Consider the following 27,044-nt stretch of genomic DNA (forward strand, 5'->3'; position numbering starts at 1 on the left):
ATATGGCATTTTTGTGTAGCAATAATTAAACTGTTCTTAACTGAAACTAAAGAGAATATGTGGGAGATTCACCTTTGAAAATTCCAATTACAAAAATAAAATAAGTTACATTTTTAAAGGCAGTTTCAGTGCTTTTATTGGAATTATTTTTCCTTTTATCTATGCAAAAAAAATATTATAACTCAACTCAGTAATGGCGGTTTTTTCGTATAACCTAACATGCATAATATGAACTTTTTAACTGATCAGTATTACAGAATGACATGACTAGGATTATATGAGATTCTAATAAACAATTAATTATGGATTGAAAATTTTATCCATATATAATCTATTTATAAAAACAGAAGAGGAGTTTGGCATGTCAACTCCCACACTTCTATAAGAAAGATCCTTTCTTAATAATGCTTTCAAAATTGTGAAGGGCAAGAATTATGCCTTTAAAAACAATAGGCCAGATGCATTCATGGTATAACTCCATGCTTAACTTCACTGAAGTTACATCAAGGATGAATTTTGCTCCACTGAGTCAAAGTAGCCTGAACTATCTAACATAAAGCCATAAAACCAAGGAAATATTTCCATACATACTAAGTGTGCCATAATTTAAAAAAAAGTATATCATAACAAAACTCTAGACTTGTAAAATGTAAGTGACATGGAAATGTTAGCATGGAATTTTAGCCTTAACTCTAGATCTGTCTTGCTGTAAAATTCAATTTTTAAGCTTAACTCCTAGCTTTTTCCTTTAGTAAAATTAAATCGAATAGTTATTGTAATAATGGTCTTTAGAGATTTAATTTGCATATGCAGTAGAAAATAGCATGCTTTAGAAAAGGTTTTTTGCAGAAGCTCAAGAGGCAAGTGTATTTGAGGAACTGTGGTATCAACCCATGTATTTCATAAAAGATTTGTTGCCTGTGTCTCTAGTGTTCTATTTACTGAAGCATACAAAAAGGTTAAGTATCTCCCGACCTAAGTTTTAAGGGTAGTTGTTGTAGTGGGTAAGAAAGATGGAGTTCACATACACTTTGAACACTTGACACAACAATCCCATTCTTCAAGACAGAATATTAAAACATAAATGATTACATTCACCTTCTCAATCAAACATTAGCATAAACTTGAGATTAGTGAATGGATGCCCCCACCATTAAGCTTATTATTTCTTATTTGAAAACTATTTTTCCAGGATATAACAGAGATGCCAGATCTTGGGTACACTGACAGTTTATTTCACAAAGATAAAATAAACACTAATTAAAAAAAACACACTAGGAAAAAAGCATACATGTATGCTTAGAAACAAACTTTTTACAGTAATGGATATCAAAATAAAGAAGTATTAACAAAGATTAGAGGAACAGTACGGTAAGTAAAAATTAAAAATTTTAATTTGATATGTAAGCATCATGCTTTTCTTACTATAACATGATTTTCTGTTCCTAACACGGGTGTCTGTATTGGTAACTTTCCCAAGATCTTTTCATCCTATATATTTACAATTTCTGTATTTACTTTTCATTAAGATTTAGAGATTGTCAGTTTGTGCTGCCCCTAAATCAGTGCAGGAAGGAAATTGCAGCTCAAAGAGTCAATATCCATCCCAGTCTCCCTGTTGCCTTTGGGAAGGGAATAAAGTGCAACTCATCTATACCTGTCACAGCATATGCTCCAAGACACACTGGCGTAACGACGCATCCAGGCATATTGGGGGTTGAAGTCAAGCATGATGGTGGGAGATAGTGACTCTGAACAAGCAGCAGAGGTATAGTTCTCCCCCACATGGGGTGTCTTATGCCCCTTTTATTCCCTTACACCAGACCAGAATGGAGAACAGGCCACAATATGACTGCATATTCTGAAATATTATAAGGAGTACTTGTGGCACCTTAGAGAAAAACAAATTTATTTGAGCATAAGCTTTTGTGAGCTACAGTTCACTTCATCGGACGCATTCAGTGGAAAATACAGTGGGGAGATTTATATACATAGAGAACATGAAACAATGGGTGTTACCATACACACTGTAATCAGAGTGATCACTTAAGATGAGCTATTACCAGCAGGAGAGTGGGGGTGGGGGGCTACTCTGAAACCTGAAATATTATAATATATTTATATTTCTATAGATCCCGAGAGAACAAATGCAGTGGTAGTAGAACAAGGAGCCTCTTCTTCACTAATTTATGATTAAAAATATACTGAATTTTACAAATACCTGAATATACAAATATTAAAAAAAGGAGAGAATTAGTCTCCGACAGCAGTTGTAATGGGATTAATCTCAACAAAGGAAAGCTGAGGTGTAGTACCAGTGGGAAAAATATCTATTACCCCAGGGTAATAGTGGGAGCTAGATCATTCAAGCTTTTTAAATCTGGACAATGAACTTGAATATATTCAAGAAGGCTGCACAAAATGATCTAATAGTTCTTATTCAACTGTAACATCTCAGTAAATTATTGTTCAAACTGTTAAGATATATCCAAAATCAAGCTTAATGCAATTTATACCCTTCTTCCAAACTTTATACCATGATTCATCCAGAGATGTTTTGGAATTTACAAAATTTGCCACAGAGAAAATAAGCTTCACATCCAGATATCCTAGAATAATAAACATGTAAAAGCCCAATGCCACATTTACTGTTCCCCACAAAAATATCTGATGCGTCAAAAATATTTGATAGCTAATACATGCCACAGTTCCAGATCTTGGAAAACAGTGTGTGAATTTCCCTCACTGGGGCATATTCAAGCCTTTTAAAATATTTTAAGTTCTCTAGGAAAGGGACCATTTCTTATTTGTACTGTGAGCTACCTAGCACTAAGGGTGTATGTGATAATAATAAATAATAAATAATAAATAATAATAATAATAATGCAGCTGCCTCTGATGCAGAAAAGAGTCAAAGTTTCATAGTTGTAGTCATCCCATATCTATTTCCATTATACCCACTTCTAATTCCTCTTCAAATTTCCTCTATGAAGTAGTATTTTTGATTAAAAATACTCCAGCATAGACGTTAATTTTTTTCTGTGATGGAGAGAACATGCTTGGATATTCCAGTTTACAAAATATCCTTTAAAAAAAAAAACAAAAAAACAACAACCTAAGCCTAGCTGGGTCCATTACATTAGTGAGCTCATTTCTTCCAACCAAAGACTCTATGGTCTCGTCTGACTGGCTACTTCCTCCAACCCCTGTCACCCATCTCTTCACTTCAGTGTCACTTCACATTCTGCCTGTCCTCTCCATATGTCACATTCTCTTAATATTTTCTCTGCACTCTTCCTTCCTTATCCCATCTGCGTTCATTAATCCCCTTCTGCCTTCCTTCTTTCACCACCTATTTAGTTTGGGATTTTCAAAGGAGCCTAAGTTTTATTATTAAATATTTATTATTATGCTAGCACACAGAGGTCCCAATTTGAATTAGGACTGAGATTACAGTGTGCTGTACAGTCAGAAAAGAGATGATCACTGTGCTGAAGAGCTTACAGTCTATAGATACAAACAGACAAAAGATGAGGATACAATATACACGCAAATGAAACTGGTGAAGAATTAATACAACTTTCTTAGTTACATGTACACCCTGTTAAAAAAATACAATACAGGTAAGAAGGAATGGAGAAGAAAAGGAAAAGAAGAGTAGTCACAGCTTGTCACCTGTCTACCCATGATCACCAGGCTGGGTTTTGTAGACATGGTGACAGAGGTGAGTCTTAAGGAGGGATTTGAAGGAGTATAGGGTAGTGTTTGTTTGGATTTTATCAGGGAGTTTTTCCTATGCTTAGGGGCAGAATGCGGCAAAAGCATGGAGTGTTTACAGGAGAAGTTGACTGATGGGCAGTAAAGGTTGGAAATACTGGTGAAACAAAGGTAGGGATCAACGTTATGATACGTTACTAGATCAGGTAGCAGAAGCTTTGACTAAGTAATGAAAAGATAAAGACAAGAAGTTTGCATTTGATGTAGAGTTGAAGGGGAAGCCAGTGGAGAGACTCAAAAAGAGCATTCACATAATCAGAACAATGAGCCAAGATGATTTTAGCAGTAACAATCTGAAAAGCCTAGATGGGACCAAGGCTGCAATAGTAAAGGCCAAAAATGAAGAGGCCGTTGTAGTAAAGATGTGAACTATGAATACTTGGATAAGAATTCTGGCTATGTAACCAAAGAGGAATGGCTGGATTGTTGCAACTCCAGCTAGTAGGTGCAGAAGCATCCAAAGCAAGGACTGCTGCACTGGGAAGGGAGACGGTAAAAGGGGGCACAGCCATGGTCACCCCTTCCCCTCCAGCAACTCTTTGGATCCAAAACCATGCTGGTGAGTTCACCCCGCACTCTAGGGACATATAGACTTGGGTTGTGCCTCCCTCCCACTTTGTGGGCTTGGGAGATAACTGCAAAGAGGAGCCATCCAGTAGCAACAGGAGCAGCCAAACCAGGAATCTTTGGTCCTTTAAACATTCAGACAACTGTCTACAGTTTTGACTGGATTTTCTCTGCACTGTGAAGATTGGCTGTTTGCTCCAACCCACCCAGCTTCCCTTCCCCCTAACAGTCTTGTCACCTCAGCTGCACCCCACACCTTCCCCTCTTCTTCATCAGGGCTGACAAATATTCTGCTACAAAGGAGTCCTCTGAGAACTGCACTCTTTCAAAATGGCTATCATCTACCATGTTGTTAGGCCACAGGCAGCTATTATAAATAGCTGCTGGCTTCACTCACAATGGAAACAAGTAGATAATGGCCATTTTGAAAAAAAAAAGGCACATTAACTGAAGGCTGCTATAGCCTCAGTTCCCTAGGAACAACAGAAGATAGTGACAATTTGGAAAAAGAGCAATTCTCCACAAATTTCTCTGAAGGAGGCCATTTTAATGTACCAGCCTCTACTGAGAAGAACGCTTGGCTATGAAAATTAATAGCAAAAGTGGTCATTAATCCTAAATGTTCATTTTCAAAAGCTACCCACCTGACCATACCAAAAGAAGGTATGTATGTGTGGGAGGGGAAAATGCTGTGCTTCTGTGCAAGGGAAGTTAGAGTGCAAAAGGGAGGAGAAATTTGAGGACTGATAGGAAATTCAAATACACACTCCAGCTTCTCTGTGCTCCTCTGGCAATGCAAAGCAACTGCAAAAAAAGAGCTTAACTGGACAGTATGCTCTGATTGCTTTGTGCTACTCCAAAGTAATACCATGCAATAATTGTATGATTAAGGCACGTCTTTATTTGTGGTCCCAGATTAGGTTGGAATGATTTCTGAAGACATTACATTTCCCCCCCTTCATTGTGTCCCTATAGGGCAGAGTTATGGTTGTTTGGGTGCCATACCTGTGCATTATCCCCAGCAATTAGTCCTTTGTGTCCCTCTCCACACTTTTAAGAAATGCTGATTAAGTCTATGGTAAAGCATGTGGACTCCAACGCACTCTAATTCAATACTCTTAATTGTTTATGGTAGTGCCCACAATGTTCTAGATATAAGGTGTACCTGATTTAAGGTTCTAGATTTAAGGTGAGCTTAAAAGTGCCTCAGGAGCGAGTACACTGATGCAGTTGGGTGCTGGTGTGATGGCAAGGTTGCTGTTTCTGTGGTTAGGAGACAAGGACCATGTGAGGTGTTGCAGGGAAAATGTTTGCCATGATTCCAAGTTCAGCTATTTCTAAACTCCATCAGGGACCATGTAGAGTTTATATTATCCATTAGAGAGTTTCTAGAGTTCAAGCTACATAGGAGACCCTGTACAACCTGAAAGATTATTAAGAGAGTGTGCCATAACTCATTGTGTGTGCAGGTGTGACAGAAAAAACTGTTCTTGTGCAAGGGAGAAGAAAGAATGTTGGAGAGCATGAAAGGAAATCAGTTTGGGAATACCGACAGTCCCCTAGTAGTGCCAGAACACAGAGATCTTAGTAAATCAGTAATGAATAACATGAAAACTAAACATATACAAAATTAAAAATTGAGGAAGAAGAGCAAGTATGAGTAGATGTGTGGAAGCCCCAAAACACTTACACATAATAGTAAATTAAATTAAAAACCATCCAGGATTAATGCAATGTTTAGGGCCATGAAAATCTAAAAGTTTAACATGGTAGCAACCTTACCTGTCACACCACAAGTTTTTATAGCATGTGTTAAAAAATAGATATATAAAGCTTTACATTTTAATAGGAAAAAGACTACAAAATACTACATAACATGCAGTGTTACCAATGGGAACAAAACAAACTTGGCGTTTTGAATGTACTGATTTTTCTATGCTTGATTTCTCAACATTAACACTGTTAACTATGGTTTGGGGCAGAATTTATGCATGAATTTTTACCAAGAGGAAAAACCACACCACCACAAAAACACGTCTTTTCAACCTGTACCTATACTAGAGTACAGTTCTGGGTTAATTCTAATGTTTCTTTCTCCTCACCCATCCAAACACTGGATCTCAAATTGCATAGGCTCTCATATATCTACCCGTAACTCAGCATGCAAGTATCCTGAATCTAAGATATTCTGCATATGGAATTTACAAGCTTTGCCACCACAGTAAGGCACCCTTAAAAATAGTGAATGAACACATTCTAATCCATATGGACAAAACTCAAGATTTTAAACTAAGTATAAAACCATGGAAGCTTGCATTTAAACATCACTGATATCTACAGAAAAATAAGTCAGAAGATTCTAGCAGCTTCAGCTGTTTTTAAATGATTAAGACACAGATTCCTTTTGATGTCTAACTCTCCCTGAATATAATTATTGATTTCAATTTTGTGATGCATTACTGCAGGAAGTGCTTACTGGCTAGAGCATAAGACTTAGAAGCAGAACTCCTGGATTCACTGTACCTAGATTTACAACTGATGTGGCTGTGAAACCCTAGGAAGCATCTCTTAACGAATCTTATTTGTAAAATGGGTTTGATATTTAACATAAAGGAGTTGTGAGGCTTAATTATCTGTAAAGAATTTTGAATCCTTGGATGAAAATACACATGCAAACACACAGTTATTACTCATTCTGAATACATGGATTTTGGAGGTTTCAAATAGAAAGAGGTGGAAAGAGAGAGAGAGTTTCCATGAGAATAATCAAAGGCACAGAGCTGGTGGACACCATGTTTCATAATGAAATTAGGTGATAAATATTTATTGCATTGTATACTAAAATATCTTGATGAGAGTGAGAGTCATTTTAGCCCTAACACAGGTTGGCTAGAACATATCCTATATTGGCGTTGTAGACTGGGATTTTTTAAAGACTAAGCAAGTTAGATTTTAATAGGATTTCTCTGTCTCAATCTGTCAGGATTCTAAAAATCTCAACTGTGTTATTTAATTCTGGATGTTAAAACTGAAAACCCAGTTGTCTGAAAAAATGACAATTTGATATCTTAATGGACACAGTTGCGCTAACAAAAAAAGTTATTAATTAAATTGTTGACAGAAGAAATGCTTAATTTCAAAAGCTTTAAATTTCTTGTAAAATAAATGAGATATTTTCCTTGAGTCTTGAATGAATGTAGCTTTAAAAGCTGCCAGACAGTATACTGAGACAGACCTTTAGGTGAACTGAGTGCAAACAAATCAATACACGCTTCCAAAAACTGAGGAAGTTCTCAAGTGAGAAAATTACTTGCATACAATTCTTAATTTCTGAAGGTAACTTTTATAATATATCCAAGTCTTTTCTGTTTCACTCACCACTGGTGCATCTTGTCTTAAATTAGACTGTACACTCCTCTTTGGGGGAGGGGCCATGTCTTCCTATGTATCTGTGCATCTTGCAGAATAGGGATCCAAACCCAACTGTGGACTCTGGACTCCATCAGATTAAATAATACAAAATCAGGGCAACTGAGCAAAATGGTTTGAAGGGTTGCACTAAACTGGGACTCCAAATCAGGCACTAAAACTTTAGGGAAGCTTTCTCTTTGCTGCTGCTTTGGGAAATTGTGGTACATGTGACTGGTCTATCAGTGGCCACTCCACCAGCCAGGACAGGATTCATCGTAAAATCGAAGTGTAAACCCATAAGGTGCTAAAGGAACTGAAAGATCAAATGTATAGATTACCATTTAGCCCACTCCACTTATCTGTATCAGTTGGTTAAGTAGATCTTTTAAAAAGGATCCAGTTGAGCAGCAAGTAAGGAACTGATGACTTTTTTTGGAATAGACACTCGTCTCATTCTGTTCAACAATCACAGTGCTAGATTCAAGTTTAATTTGATTGCTGTGGTTGACTGTTCCTTGAGGAAGCAGGTCTAGTTATGTTAAAGGGCAAGTCATTTACAGTATGAGATGGAAGCACCAATGTGTCTGATGCAGATGGAACCAGAAAGACCCTGGCTCTCCCACCTTGACTCTTTGGAAGTGTTATGGAAGATAAGATATATAGCAGATCCTCTGACCTGTCCAATTATAGAGCATCTGATGTCCCTGTTCTCTGGCCTTTTCTCCTAGAACACTTCCACCTTGTGGTTGTCTGCCATTCCAGGCACGATGAAGGGAGAATGTTATTCAGCAGACGGTTGCAAGGACACTTCAACTACATAAGGAAAGTCTCTTATGATTTAACTAGGTGTCATTTATCATGCTCTAAGTGCATCACTTCAACGGATATCACACCTTCCTCTGCCCATTAGAACAGAAGTACTGCCACCTCATTAAATCCTTGGATGTCTTTTTGGCACATTGCCTGTTGATGTAGGCCACTGTGGTGATGATGACATCACAAGGATATACTGATCCTCCAGCAAGGACTGCGGTTGTAGAAGGTCTACTGGATCACTTGAAATTCAAGTAAGTTTAAAGAGCATTATTTTTCTTCACTGATGGCAATCTTTTGGCCTATTGTAAAGCAGAATCTACCTTCCACCCAATGCTGGTATTGGTTGTTAGTTCTCTTTTTTTATCTGATTGAATAATTCCTGGGAAGTACATCACTGTAGGAAGTCCTAAATTTTCTCAACACCTAGCAATACTCTGCCATTCTGGTTGTGTGTTTTGCACATTTGGAGAGGCTGATATATGAGGAGGGATCTTATTTATCATCTTGCCCACAACAGCAATTTAACATGACTAGCTACAATGCTAACGAGACTTTGTAATTCCTTAAGGCTATAAATGTCTGTTGTCTCTTGTATCTGCTGTCAGGGATGTGATGTCTTCTGACCTGTTTATGATCACTCCCCATATGGAAAAGATAGTCTAAGAGATAATTTATTATTTTGGATGTTCATGACAGACCTATTTTCTGCAGGGCTCTCAGTGTGGTTTCCATGGTCTGTAGCTGCCAAGGTTCCTTCCCCACTCTGAACTCTAGGGTACAGATGAGGGGACCTGCATGAAAACCCCCCTAAGCTTATTTTTACCAGCTTATGTTAAAACTTTCCCAAGGTACAAACTATTTTACCTTTTGTCCCTGGACTTTATTGCTGCCAACACCAACCGTCTAACAAATATAACTAGGAAAGAGCCCACTTGGAAACGTTTTTCCCCCCAAGCCCTACACCCACTTTCCTGGGGAAGGCTCGATAAAAATCCTCACCAATTTGCATAGGTGAACACAGACCCAAACCCTTGGATCTTAAGAACAAGGAATAAGCAATCAGGTTCTTAAAAGAAGAATTTTAATTAAAGAAAAAGTAAAAGAATCACTTCTGTACAATCAGGATGGTAAATACCTTACAGGGTAATCAGATTCAAAACATACAGAATCCTTCTAGGCTAAATCTTAATTTACAAAAAGACACAAAAACAGGAATATACATTCCATTCAGCACAACTTATTTTATCAGCCATTTAAACAAAACAGAATCTAACGCATACCTAACTAGATTGCTTACTGACTTTTTTCAGGAGTTCTGACCTGCATTCCTGCTCTGGTCCCGGCAAAAGCAACACACACAGAGAGAACCCTTTGTTCCCCCCTTCCAGCTTTGAAAGTATCTCGTCTCCTCATTGGTCATTTTGGTCAGGTGCCAGCGAGGTTATCTTTAGCTTCTTAACCCTTTACATTTAAATCAGGTGGTTAGCCTTCCCTTTATATTTATGACAGTAGCGTACTACAGAAATCCACATCCTGAATGTGGATGCCACCTTAGAACAGATATAAAGGTATTCCTTTGCCATTAAGATTAGCAATAACTGTGCCCAGGACTTTGGTAAATATTCACAAGATGGTCATGAGGCTGCACAGGAGAGCTTTAAATTGATATTAGGAGAGGTGCAAACATCGGGAATTATCTGTATGTATCTAAGTGGTTTCTTCAGGTTTGCCTTTAAGATCAGTGGAGGGGAGACAATCCTGCCAGTAGAATGGAACTTCTGTGTTGAGGAGAACTGCACCTGGAATCATCTGCATCTTTTGTGCACTTGAAGGTCTTAAGGACCAGTGGTATCATAGAATCATAGAATATTAGGGTTGGAAGGGACCTCAGGAGGTCATCTAGTCTAACCCCCTGCTCAAAGCAGGATCAATCCCCAACTAAATCATCCCAGCCAGGTCTTTGTCAAGCCCGATCTTAAAAACTTCAAAGGAAGGAGATTCCACCACTTCCCTAGGTAACGCATCCCAGTGCTTCACCACCCTCCTAGTGAAAAAGTTTTTCCTACTATCCAACCTAAACCTCCCCCACTGCAACTTGAGACCTTTACTCCTCGTTCTGTCATCTGCTACCACTGAGAACAGTCTAGATCCACCCTCTTTGGAACCCCCTTTCAGGCAGTTGAAAGCAGCTATCAAATCCCCCCTCATTCTCTCTTCCGCAGACTAAACAATCCCAGTTCCCTCAGCCTTTTCTCATAAGTCGTGTGTTCCAGTCCCCTAATCATTTTTGTTGTCCTCTGCTGGATGCTTTCCAATTTTTCCACATCCTTCTTGTAGTGTGGGGCCCAAAACTGGACACAGCACTCCAGATGAGGCCTCACCAATGTCGAATAGAGGGGAAAGATCACGTCCCTCGATCTGCTGGCTATGCCACTACATATACATCCCAAAATGCCACTGGCCTTCCTGGCAACAAGGGCACACTGCTGACTCATATCCAGCTTCTCTTCCACTGTAACCCCTAGGTCCTTTTCCGCAGAACTGCTCCCTAGCCATTCGGTCCCTAGTCTGTAGTGGTGCATTGGATTCTTCCGTCCTAAGTGCAGGACCCTGCACTTATCCTTGTTGAACCTCATCAGATTTCTTTTGGCCCAATCCTCTAATTTGTCTAGGGCCCTCTGTATCCTATCCCTACCCTCCAGAGTATCTACCTCTCCCCCCAGTTTAGTGTCATCTGCAAACTTGCTGAGGGTGCAATCCACACCATCCTCCAGATCATTAATGAAGATATTGAACAAAACCAGCCTCAGGACTGACCCTTGGGGCACTCCGCTTGATACGGCTGCCAACTAGACAAGGAGCCATTGATCACTACTCGTTGAGCCCAACAATCTAGCCAGTTTTCTCTCCACCTTACAGTCCATTCATCCAGCCCATACATCTTTAACTTGCTGGCAAGAATAATGTGGGAGACAGTGTCATAAGCTTTGCTAAAGTCAAGGAATAACAAGTCCATTGCTTTCCCCATATCCACAGAGCCAGCTATCTCATCATAGAAGGCAATTAGATTAGTCAGGCATGACTTGCCCTTGTTGAATCCATGCTGACTGTTCCTGATCACTTTCCTCTCCTCTAAGTGCTTCAGGATTGATGCTTTGAGGACCTGCTGCATGATTTTTCCAGGGACTGAGGTGAGGCTGACTGGCCTGCAGTTCCCCAGATCCTGCTTCTTCCCTTTTTTAAAGATGGGCACTACATTAGCCTTTTTCCAGTTGTCTGGGATCTTCCCCGATTGTCATGAGTTTTCAAAGATGATGGCCAATGGCTCTGCAATCACATCCGCCAACTCCTTTAGCACTCTCAGATGCAGTGCATCTGGCCCCATGGACTTGTGCTAGTCCAGCTTTTTTAAATAGTCCCAAACCACTTCTTTCTCCACAGAGGGCTGGTCAACTTCTCCCCATGCTGTGCTGCCCAGTGCAGTAGTCTGGGAGCTGACCTTGTTCGTGAAGACAGAGGCAAAAAAAGCACTGAGTACATTAGCTTTTTCCACATCCTCTGTTACTAGGTTGCCTCCCTCATTCAGTGCCTCCACACTTTCCTTGACTTTCTGCTTGTTGCTAACATACCTGAAGAAACCCTTCTTGTTACTCTTAACATCTCTTGCTAGCTGCAACTCCAAGTGTGATTTGGCCTTCCTGATTTCACTCCTGCATGCCTGAGCAATATTTTTATATTCCTCCCTGGTCATCTGTCCAGTCTTCCACTTCCTCTGAGCTTCTTTTTTGTGTTTAAGATCAGCAAGGATTTCACTGTTAAGCCAAGCTGGTTGCCTGCCATATTTACTAATCTTTCTACACATCGGGATGGTTTGTCGCTGTAACCTCAATAAGGATTCTTTAAAATACAGCCAGCTCTCCTGGACTCCTTTCCCCCTCATGTTATTCTCCCAGGGGATCCTGCCCATGAGTTCCCTGAGGTTGTCAAAGCCTGCTTTTCTGAAGTCCAGGGTTCGTATTCTGCTGCTCTCCTTTCTTCCTTGTGTCAGGATCCTGAACTTGACCATCTCATGGTCACTGCCTCCCAGGTTCCCATCCACTTTTGCTTCCCCTACAAATTCTTCCCGGTTTGTGAGCAGCAGGTCAAGAAGAGCTCTGCCCCTAGTTGGTTCCTCCAGCACTTGCACCAGGAAATTGTCCCCTACGCTTTCCAAAAACTTCCTGGATTGTCTGTGCACCTCTGTATTGCTCTCTCAGCAGATATCAGGGTGATTGAAGTCTCCCATGAGAACTAGGGCCTGCAATCTAGTAACTTCCATACCAGTATCCTCATTACTCCAAATTTATTTCAACAACATATTATTGTGTATGTCTTGTCCAGTATCTGAAATATTTTTGCTATTTATGACTGAACTATGTGATTTCCCAGGAATTTCTCCAGCTCAACTGAATTCCCTCTTGATGAGCACACAAAGAATCATTTGCTTATATAGAAAGATCTCCTAAGTTATGCTGAAATGAGAAGACTCCACCAATAAGACGGGATTCTCAATCTATCCCTAGTAGCCAATGTGATGGCTTGGACCTGAAGGAAGGGTAAACAGGGTCGTGGTGGGACTTTCAACCCCTGAAACTCCTATTTCCACACCTCTCACTGTTGATTTCCTAGTCTACTGATTTTGGAATATCCTCAGGAAAGAAAGGAACTTTGATACATACTGAACTATCTTAACTCTCCTCTACTGCTAAAGCGGAAAGAAGGGTATGACAGCTTTTACTTTTCAAAATTGTGTGTCACACCACTTTGTGCAGGCTAGTGCTATCAGATTCTCTTCTTGTTGGTCTGCTTTACAGATAGAGACAGATATTTCCTAGTGATGGTATTGGATGCCATCTATGAGGATTATCTTTTTTAATCAATACTGGTTCCTGTTATGAAAGATAATGCAATTGTAATTTTGTTAACAATCCCTAGACTCATTTGACCTTAAGTGGGAGCAGTGTTTTTTTTCCCTGTATAATGCTAAGGACGTCTGAACAAACGAATAGGCTTCACTGTAGTTTCAAAGTACTGATAGAAGCCTGCCCTGCGGGGGTGCCTCTGAATGTTCAGATGCTGACAAATCCTATTCCTCTAGTGAGAAGCAATCTGAAATGTTTGGTTTAACTTTTGAGGTTTTTTCCTCTTTACACTTTTTATAGTATTTTGATATACAAGATTTCCTGTATATCATGGTGACTGAGAAGGGAGACATTCTCTCAGACATTCTTTTTGATTTCTTGAGGATGGTTTTGGTGTTCTTTTATGCAGTTGCTGGTCCAAAGTGCCGCTGGCATAGCCTCACTATGCTTTATGGGGATTTGTGGGGGCCAGTGTAGTAAAGGTGAAGGCAGCCCAATTTCCCATTATGATCAGTCAAAATTTTCATATTGGGAAGAACCACTGTGAGAACAAGGTGGTTCAGAGATAACTGCACTATAAATATTTAAGTAGATTAAAGAAAATACTGACTCCTATACCCACTAGAGAAGAGGATTCCTTGATAGACATACTTCATAAGTCTTCCGTCTTGCAGTCTGCCATCTTGAAGCTATTGTCCTGTGTTCTCAGAGAAAGGGACAATACTTTACTGGGCGTGAATAATGGTGGACAGAAGGGGAAAGAAGTAGAAGACAGTTTATTAGAAAAGTGGCGAGTTAAAGTAGTAAAGAAAATTTGGAGAGAGGGGAAATAGGACAATCCCGCTTGAGAATTAAGAAGTTTGTCTGACATGGAAATGGGATCCCTTTTCTGCCATGTAGTGGCAAGCACACACAGCAGAAAGATGGTGACAGGCATGAAGTTCATAGAAATGCACAGGTCTAGCTGCTTCCTGTCTAGTCAATAGAGGAGTCTTCACATAACAAGGTGGATCAGAAGACATGGCCCATTCAAAGAAGAAAAGAGTATGACAGCTGAAATATCATCCCAGAACTATGGGGGATGATATAATTTGAAAAAGAAACAGTAGATACTCTACCCACCCTTATTCAGAGATAACTGGAATATTAGATTATCTCATTAGAAAAGGGTCAATGGATAATTTTTAAATGCAATTTGACAAATGTGTTAAAAAAGCAAACCACCACCCTAGTGGTCTTTTTTTTTTTAAAAGAAAAGTTTAAATTTCTTTCCACTGATTGGGGGATGGGGGGAAAAAAAGAGTCATGGTAGAAATGAAGAGTGACAAAAATGAAGAGATGATTGTGGTCTAGCTCCCCATGATGAAAGATGTGACGGGGAAAAAAAAAAGGCAACTTACTCAGGAAAACGTAATCCAATAGAAAATTCAACCTTTCTAAAAAGTGTTTTTAAGTAACAGTTTGTATAGACAGACAGTTTTAGAATGATGCCCCAAGTCCTCCAATTCACTGTGTCACTGTGGCAGTCCAGTGACTTCAACAGGGCTTTATGCTGATGCAGCAGTGCACCTGTTTGCAGAGACTCAGAGGATTCAGGCAATAGAAATTACCCTTATTTTAAAATAATGTGATTTAATTTACCATACACAGGGACAGACTAATTAAAGAAAGGTATGTATCAGTAAGACAGAAGGGAGGCTCATTTCCATTAAAGAAAAATATTTTCAAAATGATAAAGAAAAGTTTTATTCAATTACAAAATTGCCAATTTTATAGTTAAATTCCTCCCTGATATTGGATGGCTCAGAGGATGTCTAAATGGCTTAGTATTTCACTTCCAGGTCATTCTTTTGACTCTGGTATAATCAAAAAGTTATTGTTCTTGAAGGCTTTTTGGTGAAGGGTTTGTGAAATGAACTGGAGAGCTCAGTCTAGTTCTTACTGTATAAGTATACATATTACAGACCACTATCACAATTCACATTCTTGATTTATTCTCAGTGAGGACGCCAATGAATGAAGAGGCAGAGACTGAACTGACTGAAATGGTTTCTACAAGAAAATAATAAGGCACCTCTGAAGGACAGTGTGTGTGGGAGGCTTGTATTACTGCTACCTGTACTATACTTGTTCTGTGGATAAAGAGAAATACCTCTCCAGGGTGATCAAATCTGCCATTCTTAATGACCTCTAACTTGAGAAAAAGTTTAACAGTTTCTTCTTCATCCCATCAGCAGTTAATGTTTAACAATTTTTTGGTGCCAATGGTCACGAGCACGCCAGTGGCTACCTATGCTAGACAGAAATGCTTTTCTTATTAATGTTTCTAATTATTGAATTAAGTTGTCCCAATTCCAAGTTTCAAGTGTGTTAACGAAAAATTATGACAATGTAAGGAATGTAGGAGGCAACAAACATTTTAAAATAGAAAACTGAAATATTTATCTACTGTTTATCTATCTGTAATCAAAATTTCTTTAAATGTTACAGGAATTACAATATTTTGCATTGTATGCAATATTGACCTTAATTATTATCCTACCGCAATACACTATATTAGAAACACACTTTCGTAAGTATACCACCTACACTGCAGAACATATATACAAATCAATACAGTAATTTTAATACTGAAATAAAAATAGCACAAGTATGCTTCTCTGGGAGCATTAACTCATGTTTCTGAATAATAAAAAATTAATTCAAAAGAACAAAACTAGACAGATGCACTGATGGATGATTAGTAGCTGGTAAGCAACTAAGACTTATAGCAATGACAAAGCTTCAGAAATGGACTGATGAGGCAGGTAAGGCTGACAGACTTACTCTGAAGCTGAGGCTGCTGGAAGGAAAGGGGCTGTCCGAACACAAATGGACTGTGGACTAGGGAAGAGGGAGGTTTTGCAGCTTGATCAAAGATGGAAGAAGCTGGGAGATTAGGCCGTGACTGAATGGAATTCAGTATGGTACTCAGTTGGTCACCTGTAGTGAGCAAAACAGTCAAAACTACAACCTGTTATTTTTCATCCTCCACAAAGGCAGAGTAAATGCTTCTGAATGAAGTTTAGATGAAGATAATTGATAAAGACCGCACTAATCTCTGACATAGTTCGTTTTGATTCCAAAACTCTATGATACGGCACAAACTTTTACACAATTGGAGAAAAAATCCCTTAGAACCATAAAACACACATGGCTAAATGTAGAGGCCTCACCCCATGAATGGTGATGCAAATACTGAAAAATATGAACAAGGTTTGTAAGAATCATGACTTCTTTCCCCTTGTTATTTAAAACATAGAATCACAGAATATCAGGGTTGGAAGGGACTCATTGGAAGGGATGCATTCCAAAATGCATCTCAAATCACCTATATCTTGCTAAAAACAAACAAAAGCAGCCAAACAAAAAAATCAGCTACCATTCACAGAAATACACACAAGTGCAAACAAAACTCTCAGATGAGTATCGCCAGATGAGAGGGTTAAGATAATAAAAGGGTTAAGATAAAATATAATTTAGCATTGGCAGGCATATTTTGTGTGTGTGTGTGTGTGAGACATGTTTAGGAAAGTACTTGCTTGCTTTTAAAACTTAAAAGAACACTGTCAAGGCATTTTTCACAGCTAAAAAATGCTCCCCACTATTTACAACCACGTTTTGATTTTAAACTGAAATTTGTTTCCTTAAGAAAACTCTGTGTGCACATTGGATTGGCTGTTGGAGGGTATCTTAGGAAAGTTGTGATTTTTTTTTTTTTTAAGAAAGCCTTTGTTTGGAAAAAGGAAAAGAAAGAATTAGATGTATGTTGCAAACATAAGGTGCATACAATAAAAAAGGTAGGTTAAATCATTTAAGGTCAAATCTTGAGATGTTAGCAGCAATAATTTTGGCCCCTATTATCTACCATACCCTAACAGTGTTCCTTTATTTAAATACAGTTTCTGACATCCCATATCACTTCTGACAGTACTATAGAAGCACTAGTGGAAAAATAATTTTAACAAACTGGAAACAAATGAACAACTTACTTTAAAACTGAAGTTTTTTAGATTTTTAAAATAAATTCTCTAATTTTTCAAAAGGAGAAAAAGACTAGAGAATCTAATGATTCCTACAAGATCCAACACCACCAAAATTAAATATTTTCCTTATTCTCTCTCTCTTTTTAATACTATATTTTTGTTTTAAAAATGAGAAATCAAAATTACTATGAAAGAAGAGCTGGAACTGAAGCACCTATATCTAAACAATCACCTGTGTAACCATTTTTATTTCAGTGTTACAACAATATGGCACTCAAAAACCTTAAGAATCACTACTTCTGCAATTACTACCCCATCCCACACTACACTAAAGACAACTGACATGTTTAGTGCAGAATTCACAAATTCAAAATGCCCATCTTCAGAACAATGAATTCTAGGTCAAGAGTTGTATTATACTTTTTCTGTATATATAAATATCAACAAAAGAAAGTTAGGTCAACTAGTAATTTTTGTAAAAAATAAAACTACTCCCACCATGTCTGCTTCGGGGAAAAAAAATACTATTTAAAAATGTGTACATTTTTAGAATGCCAAAGAAACTCTTTAGAAAGAAGATCCATTATCTTTGTTTGGCACATATTTTCAACGAATGAGAAGGTTACTCACCTTGTGCAGTAACTGAGGTTCTTCATGAGATGGCTGTCCCTGTGGGTGCTCCACTGTAGGTGCTTTGGCACCCTGTGTTTGTAATTGGAGATTTGCAGTAGCAGTGCCCGGTTGGTCGGCACACGTGCCATAGCCGTCTTGTGCTGCTCCGAGCAGTTATGTAGCTGTGTGCAGCTAACCATCCCCCAGTTCCTTCTCCACCTCAGAGAATCGGCATGAAACTCCGAAGTGGAGGGGAGGAGGGAAGGCAGTGGAGCACCCACAGGGGACAACCATCTAGAAAAACCTTTGTTACTGCACAAGGTGAGTAACGTTCTTCTTCTTCTTCGAGGAGTGTCCCTTTGGGTGCTTCACTTTAGGTGTCTATTGAGCAGGGGCTGTCAGTGGAGAGAAGGGGCTTTGAAGTTGGTCTGTTGATGATGAATAGTCCAAACTAAGCATTTGCTGTTGACTGTTGTTCTAGAGCATAGTGTTTAGCGAAAGTATGGGCTGATGACCAGGTAGCAGCTTTGCAAATGTCAATGATAGGTACTGAGAAAGGCTACAGATGCTGGTAACGATCTGTTGGAATGTATGCGAACTCCCGATGGGGGTTGCAGATAGTTGTTTTGGTAGCACAAATGTATACATCCAGATATCCATTTGAATAGCCTCTGTTTTGAGATGATTTGGCTCCTTGAGCGTTCTGTTATGGAAACGAATAATCTAGGTGATTTTCTAAATGCTTTTGTTCTTTCTATGTAGAAAGCTAATGCTCTGTGAACATCTAGTGTCTGGAGTGAGGCCTTCCTCCCGTCAGCACGTGGCTTCGGGCAAAATACAGTTACGTAAGTAGGCTGATTTAAATGAAAAGGGGAGGTGACCTTGGGTATGAATTTAGGGTGCGGTCGTAGGATTACTTTATCCTTACAGAATGTTGTATAAAGTGGGTGTGCCATTAGGACACCTAATTCTCCCATTGTCTTGTGGACATGAGGGCAATGAGGAAAGCCAGCTTCATTGAGAAGTGCAACAAGGAGTAAGTTGCAAGGGGTTCAAACGGTTTTCCCATGAGACTGCATTAAATAAGGCTGAAGTCCCACATGGGTGTAGGGTTTCTTAGTGTGGTATAAGTTTTCTTTATGCCTTTAAGGAAGCATTTAATCATCAGGTGAGCAAATATGGTGACTGTCTATCTTGTCGTGGAATGAGGTGATGGCAGCTGAGTGTACTCTGATGGAGCATGTGGAGAGCCCCAATTTTTTAAGGCCCAGTATGTAGTCAAGGATTCTTGGCAGTGGGGCTGACTGTGGACAGATCTGTTTGTCCTGGCACCAAGTGCAGAATCGTTTCCATTTATGGATATGTCTTTCTTGTACTTAGTCTCTGACTGTTCAGTAGTATATCTTTCACTTCTTCAGAACAGTCCTTCTCAACCCGTCAGCCATGGAGTAACAGGCCTTGAGATGCAGTACTGCAAGGTTGGGGAGACAGACGTGTCCCGCATCTTGTGATAGGTGAGGTATTAAGGGAAGGTCTCGAGGCAGTTTCACTGTCATCTGATGCCGGTACAGGAACTACGTTTGTCTGGGCCATGTGGGTGCAACGGGAATGACCCTGGATTTGTCCTGCCTGATCTTGTGAAAGACTCGGCTTAAGAATGGAGTTGGGGGAAACGCAAATGAGTGGTGTCTCCCATTTTAGGAGGAGATCATCGCCTAGGGAGTGGTGTCCCAATCCGGTCTGGGAGCAATATTGTGAACACTTGGCATTCTGGCGTTGCAAATAGATCTATGGTGGGGAACCCCCACAGTTTGAATATGGTTTTGAGAATTCTGGGATCCATTTCCCACCTGTGGGTTTGTGAAAAATCCCTGCTTAGTTGATCTGCAGTCGTATTCTGACATCTCGGCAGATAGGATGCTGATATCTCTATGTGGTTGGTGCTGGACCAATTCCAGAGATGTACTGCCTCTGTACATAGGGGGTATGATCTTGCTCCCCCTTGGCAATTTATATAGAACATGCATGCTATATTGTCTTTACGGATCTTGATGGCATTGTTCTTGATTAAAGGGAGAAAGTGCTCGCATGCATTTCGGGACAGCCCTTAGCTCCAATAAATTTATGTGCAGGTTGGACTCCACTGGGGACCAGCAGCCTTGGATCGTATTGTCGTGAAGATGTGCCCCCCAACCAACTAGGGAAGCATCTGTTGTGATTATCATGGTTGGAGCTTTTTACTAGAAAGGGACTCCTGAGCAGACATTGTATAGTTGTGACCACCATGTAAGTGAGTCTTTTACCCTGCATGGCATTGTGAGGCACCTGTCGATAGAGTGTCTGTGCGGTATATACACTGCTCGAAGCCAGGCCTGTAAGCATCTCATGTGGAGTCTGGCATATTTTACAACAAATGTTGTTGCCAAAATGTGCCCCAAGAGTTGGAAGCATGTTCTGGCAGATGCCTGTGGGCTGTTAATCACCATTGAAATTAGGTTGACTAGAGTGAGGAAGCATTGTTGGGGTAACACTGCTATTGCTGAGAGACAATCAAGGTAGGCCCCTATGAATTCCAACTTTTGGACAGGAACCAGTTTGGATTTTTGAACATTTATTTGCAACCCTAGTCCGTGAACCGCGTTATCAGTCTGCATGGCGTTTATTGCTCCTTGCTGCGTTGGTGCCCTTATCAGGCTATCGTCTAAGTTTGGAAATATCACCACTCCTTGTCTGCAGAGGTGAGCTGGAACGACAGCAAGAACCTTGAAAAAAAAAAAAAAACGCTTGGGGCAGTGGACAGGCCGAAGGTTAGTACTCTGTATTGGAAATGCTGTTTCCCTAGGGTGAATCTCAGGAATCCTCTGTGTCACAAGTGAATGGTAATATGACAATAAGTGTCCTGGAGGTTGAGGGCTGACAGTCAATCTCCTTTCTCTAATGCCAGAATTATTGTGGTTAGAGTCACCATTTTGAAACATTGTGTTCTCACAAATTCACTACGTTTTTGTAAAATCAGGATGAGTCTCCACCTGCCGGTTTTTTCTGAGTTAGAAAGTAACGGGAATAAAAACCTCTCCCTGTGTGTGGATAGTACAGGTTCCACGGCACCTAATGGTATGAATTGATTTATTTACTATTCTAACAGATGCTCATGAGAAGGGTCCCTGAAGAGGGATGGGGAAGGAGGGATGGTTAGGTGGGCTAGAAATAAAGGGGATGGAGTAGCCCTCCTGGATAATCTCTAGAACCCATATGATCTGCTGTGATGGTGTTCCAGACTGCGTAGCATGGTGACAGTTTCCGAATGGGCGGGGGGCCGTATCTCGTTCAGAAATCAGAGTGTGGAGGTCTCGTGCCCGCAACTATACATTCAAAATGATTGTCTAGAGGTGGATGGTTGAGATGTCGAAGATTCATCTTGGTTCTGCCAACTTCTGTTTTGTTTTTGTTTACACTGTTGATTGTACTGTCTTTGTGACTGGGAGTATAGTGTAGACTGGAATCTCTGGATGTAAAACATGCTCTGTTTCTTTTTATTTGCAGATATTTCTATTTTATATGCCCAAGGTATTTAAGGTTGCCCTTGAGTCCTTTAAGGTGTGAGGAAAATCATCGTTTTTTGTCAGCAAATAATTCTTGCCCTTCAAAGGGTAAGTCCTCAACAGTTGTTGGACCTCCCTTGGGAAACCAGAAAGATGGAGCCAGGAGGTACAGCACATGACCACGGAGGTAGTGATAGACCATGGTACCATGTCTGCAGAGTCAAGAGAGGCCTGTAGGGCCATCCTAGCAATGAGAGACCCTTCAGAAATGTTTGCCTTGTATTGCTTTTTCTGTCCTCAGGTAAACATTCAATAAATTCTGACATTTTCACAAACAGATTGTGTTTGTATTTTGCCAGTAGGGCTGCATAATTGGCTATGCGGAACTGGAGTGTGGCAGAGTAGTAGACTTTCTGTTTGAAGAGGTCTAGCCTTTTCCAGTCTGTATGGACTGGTGTTGTTTTCCCCTTTGGTTGATTGCATCTACCACGAGAGAGTTTGGTGCGGGATGGGTGAATAAAAATTCAGCTCCTTTTGCTGGCATGTAATACTTTTTGTCAGACCTCTTGGATGAGGGAGGGGCTGTAGCAGGTGTCTGCCAAATTATTTTTGCAGGCTCCATGATATCATTAATTGGCAGGGCTCTCTTTGCTACTGGGGATGCCTAGAGTATGTCCGTGAGCTTGTGTTGGGGCTCTGGTAGTTTTGAGAGCAAAATGTCCAGGGATTCAGCTAACCTTTTGAAGAGGTCTTGAAAAGATTTGAAATCATTCCCCATAGAGTGTGTGTGTGTGTGTGGGGTGGGGGCGTGGTGGCATCATCATTTCATCCAGTGACGAAGATGAGATGTGAGTGGGCGGCAGAGTGTCACCTTCAGCTGTGTCCCCAGGCTCCTCGGTCTCTTCCTCTTGTGTCTGTGAGGGTGCTGGGACAGTTGGTGAAGGGGCCCGTGTTGCTCTGGACCTAGGCGGGTTAGGGGGCCTGAGGTTTGGGGCTCTATACATTGCCCACGGATCCCAATATGGCCAATTGGGTGGGAATGGTATAGGGGACAGTGCCCATGGTTGACCATACCAGCCCCGCATGTCTGTAGATGTTTGTGATAAGGTCCATGTTTAGGTGAGGAGTGGCAAGGAGCGTATATTACTGCTTCATCTTCATTACTGGAGCTAGGAGGGGCTGATCCACAGGGAGTGGTTACTAGGCTTGGTCCCAGTCTAGATGGGGTACCGTTGGTATCAGTAGAGGAGATTCCCGCTGCGAGGTTTGACATTGCTGCATGCAACTCCATTAGAGCTTGCCCACATAGGATGTTAGCTCCTAGGGAAGTCTTGGTACCGGGTGTTCCTGGTGTCTTGCGGTCTGACACTCTCGGTGCTGTCAGTACTGGGGCATCTTTTTCATTTGTAGATCGCTTTCTTTTAGGCAATTCTCGTAGTGGGGGTGAGTGTGGCTGCTTTTTTGGTAGCCTTTCTAGGAGCAGGCTCCTTAGCAGCCATTGCTGAAGCAGATCCCGTCAGACGCTGCTGCTGACAACTGCTGGTCAGGAGGCATCCTGGATTCGGGGTATGAGGCTGGTCTCAGGGATTTCTCCATCATAAGGAGTTTCAACTGGAGATCCCTGGCCTTCTTTGTCCAGGCTGTCAGTTTTCTACAGTGTGGACAGTTTTGGGTATTGCATGTCTCGCCAAGGCAACACTGTGAGTAGCTGTCAAAAACTGGTATGAAGAGTTTGCAAGTCAGGCAGCGTTTAAAGCCAGGTGAGCTGGGCATTCCTGAAAGAGAAAGTCCTCTAGAGAAAGAACAGGGATAAACCCTGCTTTTATTTCTTTCCTCTTTCTTTTTAAGGTAATAGCTGAGTACCTGCCGAGGACGCAGGAGTAAAAGAAAGAAGGAACATATATATATTTTAGAAGAAAAGATAAAGTAAAATATAAAATATAAAGGGCAACGGGATAGGGTACCTAATGACAACTAAGCTAACACTATTGGGAACAACTATGAACTATTAAGCTTATCTGAGGTAAGAGAGGGTACTGCTGTTGCTCCGACTCAAGCCAAAGGTGGTAGAGAAGGAACTGGGGGACGGTTGGCTGTGTACCACTATGTAATAGCTCGGAGTGACACAAGATGGCTACGGCATGTGCGCAGCCCAACCAGACACTGTTATTAAAAATTTCCGATTACAAGCACAGGGCTTCAAGACACCTAAATTGGAGCACCCACAGGCATACTCCTTGAAGGAGGAGGATTTATTATGTTCTTAGCTGACAGTTGGGGATATTAGACTAGCTATTCTTTCTGGGTCATTATTGTTTTTCTGATAGCTGATATATCAAGTACTTTGCTATAACAAATCGTGCTAACAAGCTTCACTCTCTCCTACACGTAAACAACTTTGTGAAAGTCAATCAGTCTTTTTTCTCAGCCCATTTTTATAAGTATGTTTTATCTCTTAAAAATGTCAAGAGTAAAACATGTTAGATGTTACATTCAGTATGACATATGAATTGGGTACATTTAAAAAATCCATTAGTGCATTCATCTTTTTGTCCTGGAATATCTAAACTGGCCAGGTCTGTACCATATAGTTTGCTGAAGGGTAAACAAAGCACATGCGTCTCTTTTGACAATCGGTGGATTGGAGGATGCAATGAGATTTATGACATTTTTGTCACCTATAAACTTATTTTTTCCAATTAATATATAACTCTAATCTGTCACTGATTGTTTCTTGTGGTTGAAGAACATACGCTTTTCAAGTGTGTGATACAACGCTTGGGATGTAAGGCTCATCCATTCCATTTATCTTCAGAAGAGTACTTTTAAATTGTAGGAAAGAAAGGTTACTCATCTATAACTGGAGTTTTGAATAGCTTACCAGTACAGAACTAAACTCTGGGTACATCTACACACTAACCCTGAAGGCCTCTGGAAAGTGGACGATTGTGGGACCACACAGACTCATCAAGACATGATAGGGTTCAGGTTGAGATTATATAAAAATACATGACTCACACACACTTATTTTTTCCATCCCTTGGAATTCAATACAAACTCTATAGAACTGGGGATGTATGGTAGAACATGTGGTCTGTTCTGACAAGATAATTGAAGAACTCCAGTTAATGGAAGTAACCTTTCTGCTCCTTCAAATATAGTAATTATAGATTCTCCACTCTTGGGAAAGGCACAAGCGGTACAAGATAGATAAGGAGGTAAATGAAGATACCTATTTAAACAATAAGAAAAGGAGTACTTGTGGCACCTTAGAGATTTGCACTAACAATTTTATTGGATCAAATTTATTTGTGAGCTGTAGCTCACTTGAAAGCTTATGGTCAAATAAATTTGATAGTCTCTAAGGTGCCACAGGTACTCCTTTTCTTTTTGCGAATACAGACTAACATGGCTGCTACTCTGAAACCTATTTAAACAATGATTACAGAATGCTCACCCAAACTATGCATTAGATTTTGAAGCTAAATAAAAAGACAAATGTGGGATAAAAGGTTTGGAAGCTAGTAACAGAATGAAGATCTAACTTTTCCACAGCTGGAATAATCCAGTGGCATGCCATAGAAACCAGTATGGAGCTAGTCAAATGAACCACAACACCTTCACAAATACTCTTGACCTTAGCAAGTTTCTCTTCAGGATTTTCTTCATTCTGACAAACCATGAGAGGAAACTTCCTTTCTCTTAATCTTATCACAGAAAATCACTGTTAATGTTTTATTCTTATTACACAATTCCTGTGCTCACTAGTAATCTGTAATACTGCCCCACAAACTGAGCATCTCTTGCATTTGTGTGCTTCTGGTCTGAGACACCATTTTGAAATGAGGATGGCTAGGCTGGGGAAAAAAAGAGTACTTCACAGAATAATCTCACAGGGGAAATTACTACACCATGGGCTAAATAATACAGAAAACCTCAGAAAAAGACTTAGTAGTAAAGGCAAAGAAAATAATTACTTCTTACACTGTAAACTGTAAACAGAAGTAAAAACAAAAAAGAGGGGAAAAACTATTGCTCCCAGTGAAGGCAGAACTTCTAGTGGGAAGTGGCGTGGGCAAAGCTTAGTTTTCTAACTATCAAAATGCATGAATTTTCTCTAATCTTCATCCAGAAAAAGGGATCCCATTAGGGATGGATTAAGTTATGATAAAGAATTGACAAACTTCATTCACATATTAAAATTTCAGTAAAATTATGTAAATCCTGTATTTCAATGTTCCTTAAAATTATATGAACAGTGAAAAATAGTTAATTCAGAAAGTTTAGATAAAGCCCTCTTCTGTCCTCCCTTTTAAAAAAAATAAAATATTCTAATTACTAAAAGCCTCTTCAAGACCAAAACCAAGTTACCCTACTCTTGAAGTGTGCCCATGGCTCTAGTTAGTGTTAAATGGAAGTTTCACCCTCCACTCCAAAAGCAAGTGTCACCAAGACCAGTGGTTCTCAACCTTTTGGGGCTCAGGCCTTATTTGTATATATTTATGGCCTGTTGCAATCCAGTAAATAGTCTGGAGGCTTTGGAGCAGAGATGTAACTAGGCATTTTGGCGCCCGGGATGAGCAAGTGTATTTGTGCCCCATACCAGAGGTGACAAGGGGGGGTGAAGGGAGGAGGACTGCAGAGTCACCCCACAATTTTTTGGTTGTGTCTCCCCCAACCAAGACAGATTGGATGACCAGCTGAGGTGAGTCTACAGGTGGAGGTCGCGCTCCTCCCTGAGCTCCACCCCATGGGGCTGGCCCGAGCCACTCCCCGTTGCCTGGGTCTGGCCTGAGTCTTGTGACATCACCAGCCTGAGCCACCCCTGTGGCTTTGCGTCAAGGGCAGCTTCCCCACTTGCCCCACCCTGGTTATGGCCCTGCCCTGGGGTAGTTTTAGTTGGATCTTGCCCGGTACACTCCCCTCCCCCCTGCCCACAGGTGTGGCTCCTGCCACTCCTGTGCTGAGGGGCTAGCTGGGCTTGGCTCTCTGCTCTGTGCATTGCAACCTCTGGAGTTGCAGCACCACTCAGGTTTGGCCCAGCCCCCCTGACTGGACCAAATTTGTGAGAGTGGGATTGTGACCTGGCTCATGGGAGTGCAGTGCCACTCACTCAAATTTGGCCTCCCCGGATTCCCATCAGGATAGCTGGGCCAAACCTGAGTGGCACTGGGACCCTAGAGGTTGCAATGCCTGGAGCAGAGAGGCGAGCCTAGCCAGCCCTGTGGGACAGGAGCCACAGGAACTGCCATGAGACAAAATGTTCTGGTGACCCAATATAAGGTTGAGAAACTCACGAATTGAGAAACCCTGACCTAGACCACAGAAACAGAAGATTAGAACAGCAAAGCTCCACGTTTCAGTGATATTCCTCAAGAACACATGACTACGCA

At 40.6% G+C, this 27,044-nt stretch overlaps 1 protein-coding gene across 13 annotated transcripts in view; it reads right to left on the reverse strand.

Moving 5' to 3' along the window:
- Positions 1–27,044, reverse strand: part of MYCBP2 (MYC binding protein 2) — a 426,434-nt gene that overhangs the window by 75,962 nt on the left and 323,428 nt on the right. For 11 of the 13 annotated variants that reach the window (XM_077812568.1, XM_077812542.1, XM_077812622.1 and 8 more), the window contains one exon: positions 16,299–16,454. The exons of the other annotated variants lie outside the window; for them this stretch is intronic. In XM_077812568.1, coding sequence (XP_077668694.1) covers positions 16,299–16,454 — 156 coding nt within the window. The remainder of the gene's footprint in view (positions 1–16,298; positions 16,455–27,044) is intronic. 13 annotated transcript variants of the gene reach the window in all.

This window comes from Eretmochelys imbricata, chromosome 1 (assembly GCF_965152235.1).
Source record: "Eretmochelys imbricata isolate rEreImb1 chromosome 1, rEreImb1.hap1, whole genome shotgun sequence".
Lineage (NCBI taxonomy): Eukaryota > Metazoa > Chordata > Testudines > Cheloniidae > Eretmochelys > Eretmochelys imbricata.